The following is an 11,153-nucleotide window of genomic DNA, read 5'->3' as shown; positions in this document are numbered from 1 at the left end:
TAATGGTGTGTTTCTCTATCTTAATCTATGATGATGCTGGCACTATATTCACTTTTATATTCATATACAAAATTAAAGATACATTTAATAGATTTTGATTTGCTTAAGTGAAGCCAGCTTAAATCAACAATTACTTTCTGTTGCAGAGTTCCAGGAAGGACTTACGGACTGCGAAGTGCAGTCAGGGCTGCAAGCCAGCAGCAAGATAGAGACATGGACCAAAGAGACCACAGCCCTGAGGACAAACCCGAATCTCTCAACCACACCCAGGGACCTCCCACTACACAACCCACAGCAACTCCTGTCAGCCAGCTGCCAGAAGATCCATACCAATCTCCTTCCCAGACACCGCTGGCCAATGCTCCAGCAGAGTCCCCACTAATCACACATCCGGCATCCAATACAAGCCCTCCTGCAGTGAACCCAGAGTCTTGCCTTGGCTTGTATCCCCAGCTTCCTCTCCCTGGACAGGGGAGAGTGGGAGGCAGGCTTGGAGTGTCTTTCTGCTTCTCTCGTAGGGGGCCCAGGCTTGAGCCCTCTGCGTCTGTCTTCTCAGACCTGGAAGAGGAGGAGAGAGAGAAGAGGGAACAAGTGAAAGAAAGGATAAAGGAAATAATGGAAGATATTGACAGGGAAATTGGGGAAGTAGAGGAGAGGAAACACAGTGAGAGTGAAAAGCTTAAGTCCAGGTCTGACAGCGTCGGACCAAGTGACATCGAGCTAATCCCCAGAGAGGCTGCCGGAGGAGAGGACAAAATTGAAAAAAGAGACAAAGTGAAAGAACACTCTCCTGTTTCCACAGCAGCACCTGATAATCAGAACCATTGCACACTATTCTTGCCATCACAGAACCAGGTGACCATATGGGGCAAAGCGCTAGCAGTGGCACATGTGGACGCCAATCATACAGATAGCGAGACAGAAAGAAAGAAAGAAATAGAGGAGGTGAAGGAGGAGAGTCAGCATATGTGTGTGCTGGGGAAAGATGGCTCTACATGCCTGAGATGGCCTGTCAGTTTGCTCAAGTTTACCAAGTCTCAGCCATACATCTGCTACAGCTGCAAACCACTCTGCCTGAACCTCCAACAAACAGAAAAACTCACAGAGGACTTGCAGGAGTCACCACAAAATCAGTTGTGTGCTCTCTCAGGTGAATCAAATCTACGTGTGCCAGCTATTCTTATACCAGACACTCATACCTGTTTACAAAGACAGACAAAACAAGAAGTGAGAGCACACAGACAAGAAAAAGCTGAGGAGAATTTCAAGGCACAGCAACATATTGATGTAGAGACAGAGGAACACCTGTTCCTAAAAAACAAAAACCTTTCATCATCAGAAACAAAAGCAGAAAGAAAAAGATGCACAGTAAATATGAAGAATTGTGTGAGGGCAGCCTCCCATCCATTTGACCCCGCTCGAAGTGACAGCTATGATACAAACTCCCAGAATCCTCTGGGAAGCAGATTAGGGGGTGCGAGAGGGATCGGGGAGAGAGCCATCACAACACTGAGCTGTAAATCAGAGTCTGTCATCCAGCCTGGCACACAGGGGATGTGCATCAGCCCATCCAGGTGTGAGTATGCCAGTGCTCCACAGCCGGACGTGGGTGTCTCAGAAGTGTCACGCAAAAAGAGAAGAGCCAGCACAAAGAAACACAAGCTGGGAAAGAGGAAGAGGGGAGAGAAGGAAAAAGCTTCAAACAAGCACCAATCAGCAAGGCGTAAAGTGAGGAGTGTTGTCTCTACAGTCTCTACTGGCAGCGAGAGGAGAGCAGAAGCTGGAGGGAGCTGGGGGAAGGAGAGGAGACAAGGGGAGATGGGGGAGATGAGGATGAAAAGGAGGAGGAGGGTGCAGAGAGCAGGGAGCAGCTGTCTCCTGGGGAGATGTGAGGCTGAGCCAGTATCTGTCTCTGTCAGGAAGAGGAGGCCTCACAGGAGCCACAGCACTGAATCCCAGTCACAGGCAGACAGAGAGCAGGCAGAACACTGCAGTGCCTCCTCCCAGCTCACCAGACACACAGCAGACAGAGATACCAAGGGGGAGGGAAGGCGAGACAGAGATGCAGTGACTTTTCCCTGGCGGTCTCACTTCTCCTTACACTCCCTCTCACCAGGATGTAACTCAAAGCTGTTTTGGGAAAGGGGTCACCATAGCAACCCCAGGAGTTTCATTGACTGCTGTTACCCTGACAACAGCTGTGGTTGCAGCCCGGCGAGAAAGAGAAAACTCCTCCACAGGGACAGGAAATTCATTCATCGTAAGAGGAAGAGTTTGAGGCATAGTGAAGTCTGGGAGGAGGCAGGGAGGAACAGGAAAATGGGAGGGCGTTCAGGTTGCAGAGACAGGGGACTGATTTCAGATACAGAACAGTGGGAGTGGATGAGAGGGAGCTGTCCCGGAGGGTGGAGATCGAGGAACAGAGCAGTGGAGTGGGATCAGGTGGCGAGGTTTAGCCCCAGTCCGAGCAGCTGGGGCAGGAGAAGCAGACATCTTAGCACAGAAGATGTGGACTGGGACAGGTGCAGTGTGGACAGATGGACATGGGGCAGCAGCGACAGCTGGGAAGACAGGAGGACCCACAGATCAATGTCAGGCTCCAGGACAGGGGCAGACAACAGAGACAGCCCAGGTTGTGTGTGGAAGTGTGCAGGCCCCAGACAGCCAAGCTCAAAACACTTCTCCAGCCCGGAGTGGTGGACAAGTAGGCAGACATACAGCCCCCAGAGTGTGAGCAACACACGGGCCAGCAGATGCCACAGCCCACGCTCCTGCAGCCCCTGCAGCAGCACCAGCATGTCTGAGCTAAGCTGGGAGTGGAGCAGGAGCAGTACATGCTCAGGAGTCACAGTGGATGGATTGACAGATAACTCCTGCAGGACATCCTCAGGAGCCCCATCTGAGGTTCCTCAGGAGACAAAGAAGCAGAGCAACCCCACATCCACTCCATCTGGCTTTAACTCTAGCTCATTCTCTCATTCCTCGCCCCACAGATCCACTTTTGCTCCCACAGTCCCAGGTCTAAACACACAACATTGTGATACAAGTCCTCCTCAGCTGAAGAAACCCAATTCACAGTGCAATGCGGGTCTTGGGCCCTCTGCCCCCGTCCTAACAAGCAGGTCAGGAGCAACTCCAGGACTATCCCCCAGTAAATCTGTGTCACAGAAATCAGCCAGAACATTGCTCTTCCCTCTCATAGGGAAACTACCTGCAATCCAGAAGAAAGCTAGGAGGAAAAAAGGGCTGCTGGAGAAGAGTCAGGAGAAGGAGGGAGAGGATGAAGAGGAAGCTAAGGGCAGTGGAGTGGATCCTGGTGCATTTGTCAGCAGTCAAAAATGTCCTCGGGATATGGCTGAGTCAAATCCAAGCAGCACGCCAAATATCTGCCCATCACAGATTAGAACTGATGACAAACAGACAGGTGGAGAGACAACTCCACCAATCAGCTTTACTGCTGAAGAGATGGACAAATACCGCCTTCTCCAAGAGCAGGCGAGAGAGCACATGCAGAAGGTCCTCGAACAGATGCAAGAGGGTGCAGACACACACATAGAGACAAGCTACACACACACAGCACAGGCAGACGCTTGTGGAACTTTGGAGGAACAATACACACTTGCACATTTGCACGATCCTTCACAGCCTCAAACCCAGTCAGTTCACACAGACACGATGCAAACACAAGCACAGCGCACCCTTGAGGTCAGTGTCCCACTTCCACATGTGACCTCACGAGAGAATTTTACTCAACCTGTGGCTCTGGGAGTCCCCAGTCTCCCTCCGCTTCCACCATCTCCCCCTCTCTCCAGCCTCCATCATATCATTTTACAACACACAGCCTTCTCCATGCCCTCATCTTCCTCATCCTCTTCCACCCCGTCGCCCTCTCCTGCCATCCACCCGCACCCAGTGCAGATCCCTCACCCTCTGCCCCCTCTCCACCCCTCCCTCCCCCATCACCTCCATCTCTCTCCCTTTTCCATATCCTCTCTGTTTCCATCTATCCTGCTGTCTCATCATCCCATTCCACTCCTCCCCCAGTCCCCCGCTTTTCACGCGACTTCACTTGCTCCGCTCTCCCCAGTAGCATTGCCACCCTTGAACCCTCAGCCTTTTATGGACAGAGCATGGCCGGTGAGGTTTCAACAGAAGGCGTTGTGATTTTCACGGAGAGGCTGCCATGTTTATTAATCTTCTTTGGCAACACAGACGAGTGAGAGAGGGGGAGGTGCATTTTCGTTTTGGATAAAAGCCTGTTATTTGAAATGGGGATGTATCAGCGCTTTTACTAGCATCAACTCCAGCTCTTACTCACATATGCCCTCACACTCACACACGAAGGCACACTTACAGACAGTCCAACTATTGACTGTTTTCAAATAAAATTTTGTTTCTCCATCTAGCGTCTGCTGTGTTGTAGCAGACAGTGAGAAAACACACTTTGATCCTTTGCTTTTCCCATCATTCCTCATTCAGACCCAGAATAAAAGGTAAGGTGCACCTGCTATTCAAAGACAAGCTGGGCTTATGTCATCCTCTCTTTCCTTCTGAACCTCAGACAGACCAGCTGCCTTTTGAAGTATCCTTCATGCAAGGGACAGAGGGGCGAGAGAGAGAGTGATAATATTCTCCCCTTATCTCCATTTCATTCAGGTTATCTGAGTTAAAGAGTGACTTTCAACAAACATAAATAACGTTCCAGGGACCAGGGGGCATAGCACAGCCATTTTAACCTTGGTGTATACTGTATTTGTGTGTTTGTGTGTGTGTAAGATAGAAGTAATTCTGGACTGACACACATATACCCAGTAGGAGGAACAACAACTAATTTCCATATCTGACACATGTAAAGACTAGTTTTTTCTCTATAGTGTAAATACTCGGACAATGAGTGATAATATTAGAATCATGTCAAACAGTAAAATAAATGATGAATTTAACCTTAACCAGTAGTACAAAGCTTATTCCACATCAGCGGCTTCAGTGATAGCAACACTTTGGCAACTTTTCACATGTGACATGAGATTTTTTTTATTACTATTATTATTAGTATTTTTTTCCCCACGCAGCATTTAACAAATCAGTTGTTGAGATGGCATTAAAACTTGGGTGAAAATAAATCTGCTTTAATGCTTTTTCTTATTCTGTCTGATTCATGTTGATCATGCAACTCCATGTTGCAACACATTGCACATGAAAAATTAATATAATGTGGTTTACCAGTCCTCAAAGTGAGGCCTGGAATCCTTTAAAACCTTCTTTGTACATATTGTGAAACAGTGCTTCAAAACCTTACTCGCTCATGATCCCTTAATTTAAAGCAATGTGTTCTTGTGACCGCGATGTCACAGGGTGCATGTCTATGGATTGTGAGCATTTCAGCTGCAGTCAGATTGGGGTTTAAAACTACCCTCCGCTAGAGCGCCTACAAAAGGTAATGGTGACATTTAATATATTGCTACACTTGGTAGTTAAATGTATTTAATAAAAATAAGGATCTGTGTGAAGCTGTTTTTATTGTGTCAGTCACAGAGCTGGATGCTGCCCTTTAAAAAAATACCACATTTTCTTTTAATAGTGTGCTATTAGTCCTTTTTATTGCCACACAGATAAATCACTTTGTCCAAAGAAGCACATTTCTTTGACCACATTTCATTATAATATCCAGTTTGACCTTTGGCTCACTGTAGTGGGAATGCTCAAAGCCAAAAAACATACACTCAGTTTCAAAACACTTAATCTGTGCCAGACAGTTTTGAAGTGCACGTTGTGCTTGAATGTGATATACGTGAGGTAAAACCTTTTTGCATCATTAATGAAACATCGATGAGCTTCTTTCTTGCATGCCTTGCCAAAGGTTAAGGTGGTTAGTAACTGTTGCTATGCATTCGTGCCTGGTGATTGGTAAGGCCGCAGATGTATTAAAGCTGCCTGCCAAACAGTTGATCACTGCAGCAGCCGCCACTCAGGGAGCAGAACACAGAAGAGAACAGAGCGGCATCCAGATGGTCTATGGACTTGCACTTTGAGAGATTGGATTGATTTGCCCTCCATGATATCAGTGAGCACAGCCCAGCACAAGGGGTGTGGGGAGGGCAGCTACAGCAAGGGGTGACATAAATACAGAGACAAAAACAAGACACAAAATGTACACCACCAGTCCTGAGGTGCTGGCTACCCTGCAGAGATTCAGTAATTAGAGCACAATTCCTTTTTCTCCTCCCTCTGACCCCTGAGCATGTGTGTGTGTGTGTGTGTGTGTGTGTGTGTGTGTGTGTGTGTGTGCAAGTGTGTGAGTATGTGAGAAAGACAGAAACAGAGAATCCCTATCTCTCTCCACAGGACGGGAGATCAAACAGACTGTGTGAAATATAGAGCAGCAATAATTAGCAGCTGTTACAGCATCAAACCTCTATCTCTACCTCTATCTCTACCTCTCTCTCTCTCTCCATCCCACACACACACACACACACACACAACACTGCTCTGTTCTTATCCCAGAGTTTAATTTAGAGATATTCTCAAATGTGCTGCAACTTCGTCAACCTCCAATACTGATAATCGGAAGGATGATACAAAATCAACCCATTCCCGTTTTTCCTCCATCTTCTCTCCAGTTCATAAACATTAAAATTACTCACACAGCCTAAAGGGGAAATGCACGAGAACAGTTCAAACTTACAAACAAAGAGCACAACACAAATTACTGAACTTGGAAAAAAACACAAATGTAATTTTGAAAGGAAATGCACTCACAGATATGGAGTGTTTGGGACTTTATCATAACATACGATTAAGTCATGCACACACACACGCACACAGTTATCCACACGGGGGTCATGTGGAAATTAGCAATCACAGTATCACTGTACTTTCTGTCAGTGACTGATTAAATCATTACCTAAGCCCTGAGATCCTCCCCTGGTGTGGTTATGTTTTGCTGTTGTGTGTGCGTGCATGTATGCGCATGTGCGAGTATAAGTTGATTTATGATCGAGAAGAAGCATTTTCCTCAGTCAATCCTTTCTGTGAATTAATGAGGTATAAAAACTAAAGCTGGCACTCAGTCAAATACCCCAGCAGTCACACAGAGCTCACTGCCGGGGCGAGATCACCTCTATTGGCTCCACATTTGATTGTTAGATTGTGGGCATAGATTGCATCGAACGAAAAAAAGAGCCCCTCACGGTTACCATCGACCCAAATTGTAATGTTGTATAAATGAGACACTTCCCATCTCTTGCTCTCTCCATTTCTTCTTTCCTCTTTTTGTGCTCTCGCCTCCTACCCATCTCTTTGATTCAACCAGGTCAGTGGGGCTGCATTCAGTTCCCCTGGCTGTTCTCTGACTATACAGAAGAAAAGGCACCATTACACTTTGTCCTCTCAAATTTCCCTCATTCAGAGTCTACATTTTCACATTTGAATTCTGTTGTACAGCACAGACTTTCACAGCACAATGTGCTTTGCAGAATTATAACACAAACCAAGTTCGTCCTGTACCTTTCGCAGTGACATTCATTAAAAGTTTTGTTGAGTCTTGCCAGGGTGTGATATAGAGTACCAGGTTGTTCCACTCCATTTTACATCTTTTAACTGACTCTCCGTGCCTCGCAGGAATAGTTGCTATACTAACAGCAAGGATAATATTTTAACTGTTCTACTGAGCCACACAAACATATGCAAAAGTTACAAGTCAAAATAAAGTTAAAAAGGACTGAGCTGCTTAAGATTAGAATGCACTAAAAGCTGAAAAGTCTGGTTGCCATTAGCTGCATAGTCAGATGTCACCTGCTATATATCATTTGATCACACGGCATTATGCATTTTTGATGTTAGGTTGATGCGTCACTTTGTTCACTTCTATGAGTGTTAGAACTCCTGAAAAGGTACAGTTCAAAGAGTAATCTGTCACCACTTTTGTGTCGAGAGACACTGCTGAAAGCTAGGGCTTCCGTCTAATTATGGAATTTAAATAATACATATATACACACACACATATATATGTGTGTGTGTGTGTGTGTGTGTGTGTGTAGTGTGTAACTGTATATAATTCTTCACCAGATAAGCACTTTTATCCCATGAAACACCAGTCTGTTTTTTCTTAAATTCTATTCACTTACTGTATGTTTGGCTCTCTTGTTCAGGAGGGACTTGTTTGTGTAGAAATAACTACATGAATTCTGTTCTACGATGGATTTAAGACTTAGAGGAGGTAGTGGGCTCGGTGATATTCTTAAACTTGGCACAGCTGCCCAAGGACATGACACTGTCAGCACATTGCTTACACTCCTCTGTGCGCACACATAAACACAGAGGTGTAATAGGGTGTAATTTAGTAGGCTGTAATAGTGAGATGTGATGCTCTGTTGTAAGACAGCATGGCTAATTCCCCGGTTATGTTATCTCTGAGAGACAGATGTTCCCACCAAAGATTACTATGCGCACATACACTCAAAACAAAAACAACACACAAATAAACTGTGTCCATGCAGAGATGCATGAACACATTCAATCCTCAGACAATAGAAGCAGTAGGATGGTCTAAAATAGCCTTATTGACCAAAAACACAGATCGATGATGAGAAGACTTTTTTCTGAGAGTTAATTACTAGATGTAATGAGTTTCTGCAGAATACAATGAAGAGAAAAACAACAACTCTCACAGAAACTTTTTCACAAATATTTCATTTAAAGCAATCAAATGAATCATATAATGGCTGTTGGCCTCTTGCCACATTGATTAGGGGAAAAACACGTTATTTTTTCCAATAAGACCACTCTGTGACGAACCATATCACCTTTTAATGATCATATTAAGAACCTCAAAGCTCTGAGTATTAACCGTTTGCATCAATTCACGAGATGCAGAGATTTTCTCAGGTCAAACACACTGCATACATTATCCAGGAAATCCATCCTACAAAGGAAATGGTTTCACTGCAGAGGATAAAGGTCAGATGAGACATGGTTTCTCACAGTGACTGTCAAGAAAACCCCCCCGGGTCAGACAACCACCACTCTCATTATGCTGTTAATTCACAGTTTGAATACACGACTACAGCACCGAGGAAGTAATGGAGATGAGTGACATGCAGTTTCCGTTTGCCTGTGGAGTGTTTTTTGGCCTTGGTTTTCTTTGTCCTGCTTTGTCATTCAGTGGTATCATAGAATATCCATGAAACCTCTCCTTCACCCGGTGTCCATGACTAAAAAAAAATCCCAGTAGTAGCTTTAAGAGGATGCAAGAATTGCTCATGGACCCTAAAGCAAATGTGAGTGCTTAAGCGTGACTTCAAGCGGACAATTTACACAAATGAACATGTGAATGTGTGTATACCCAGCAGTGTGCTGCCTCTCAAATTCCTTCCTCCTCTGAGGCCTGATCTCCCTCCTCCTGTTTCCATTTAACTGGTTTCAGCTTTAAGTCTCCAGATTCTGATAATTTCCCCCTTAATCCCTTCAGAGGAGCACCCCGCTTAACTCTCTAATTAAGTCAACGATGCACACATACACCAACACAGGATAAACAGCACACACACACACACAGCTTGTGGCTTTCAGCTATCGGATGCACGGACAATTGGTGGTTGCTATGCTGGTGTGTGTGTGTGTGTGTGTGTGCATGGATAGTAAGTGTTTGTGTGTCTGTATTTCAATGATTAAGTCCCAATCAGGGTGTTGTTATGGCGACACATGCATTTTTAAGCTGTTAATCCAGGATTATTCTCCCCTCCGCTCATCTCATTACCGTCGATTATTAAAAAACACATACAGATACACGCGCACACACACACACACACACACACAAAAAGTAATTATGGGTCGGTTTCCCAGGAGACTGAACACATAGTGCTAGGGTCTGCAAAGACAGCTTGACATACAGGTAGAAACAAATGCAAATGAATACACCTCAGGCGTTAACTAAGCAATGTAATGATTTTTGTTTATGTGTATGTTAATTCCCAGAAAGGCCAATTTGACAGAAGAAAACATGAAAGATGGAGCCCTGTAGATATGTGATGCTGCAATATATTTATACAATACTAACTCTGTACTTTGGCCTCTTTGAGAGCCACTCTGGCATTGCTGAGAGTGGGTTTCAGCACAGAGTTGGAATGAGAGTAAACTATGAGTGTCCTTTCCTGATGAGTGAATGTGTGTCCTTGTGTAGAAACTGCACCCGCCTCTCTCAGCAAGTGAAAATATTCCTGCAGCGCCGAGGCTGATGTACAGGTGAGAGAATAGCCAAGGATTTTGAGATCACCCGAGGCTTTGTGTCCACTATGGCCCACTCACACTAGGTCAGCTCAGAATAACCAGAAAGGGCTGACTGCCGATGTTCACTCACCCCTGGAGTCATTAATCACACAGCACTGCAGATGAGCCGCATGGACAAGAGGTAACACACAGACACACACAAATGTAGATACACACATGCACACTAGAGCTCATTTTAATTATAAAGCCAAATGCTAGATGACAGCATCGCTCCAGGTAGTCGGTCCTTGAGGTCTGTACTCCTGGTGCATTATCATACACTGAACCTCACAGACATGAATATTTCTGAGCTCAGTCTACAAATAACAACACATCATATTACATTAAGGTATCAATAGCTGCAGCCTATACACTCACACACACATACACACCATACTGTATTGGTAACTTTTCTCTTCAGAGCTTTATTTTATGCTCTTTAAATACAAACACACACAATCAGATCATGGTATCTGAACCCCTGTATTTCCGAACAGGCCTCTCGGCTTGCAGCTGGGTCACTATCAGGTGCTGGATCTTAGATAACGTTCACATTTTCCGGTTATAAAATTCTTCAAAGGGGCCGTGCAGCAGTGAACGCCTGTGGTGTATTGTGTATGTTAACAGGCAGAGTGCATGGAGAAATACTCTGTGGTGCATGTTTGTTACCAGCACGCACATACAATAGTTCCCCTTTGCTCAAAGGTATCAGAGGAAAATGTCAGTTTATGTAAAATATATATATATGGATATCTGTCTATGAGGAAAGTCATGTCTGACCAAGATATTTTGCAGGTCATTAAAAGCAAATGATGTAGAAATGAAAATGTACAAACTGTTTTTTGAAATTATGCTTGAGGAAAAACTGAAGAAGCAGAGACGCACTGATG

The 11,153-nt window shown here is 45.0% G+C and overlaps 1 protein-coding gene across 1 annotated transcript; it reads left to right on the top strand.

The window, feature by feature from the left end:
• Positions 1-213: 213 nt before the first annotated feature.
• LOC124064756 (G patch domain-containing protein 8-like) lies at positions 214-4,975 on the top strand. The gene has a single exon (XM_046399465.1). It carries the CDS (start codon positions 214-216, stop codon positions 4,162-4,164), a length of 3,951 nt encoding a protein of 1,316 aa, XP_046255421.1. The 3' UTR covers positions 4,165-4,975.
• The last annotated feature ends 6,178 nt before the right edge of the window (positions 4,976-11,153 follow it).

This window comes from Scatophagus argus, chromosome 9 (assembly GCF_020382885.2).
Source record: "Scatophagus argus isolate fScaArg1 chromosome 9, fScaArg1.pri, whole genome shotgun sequence".
Lineage (NCBI taxonomy): Eukaryota > Metazoa > Chordata > Actinopteri > Scatophagidae > Scatophagus > Scatophagus argus.
Note: the sequence above shows the minus strand (reverse complement) of the source record. Positions and strands in the feature narration are given on the sequence as shown.

Coding starts and splice junctions, on each gene's coding strand:
- LOC124064756 (XM_046399465.1), top strand. CDS start 214: ATGGACCAAAGAGACCACAGCCCTGAGGACAAACCCGAATCTCTCAAC.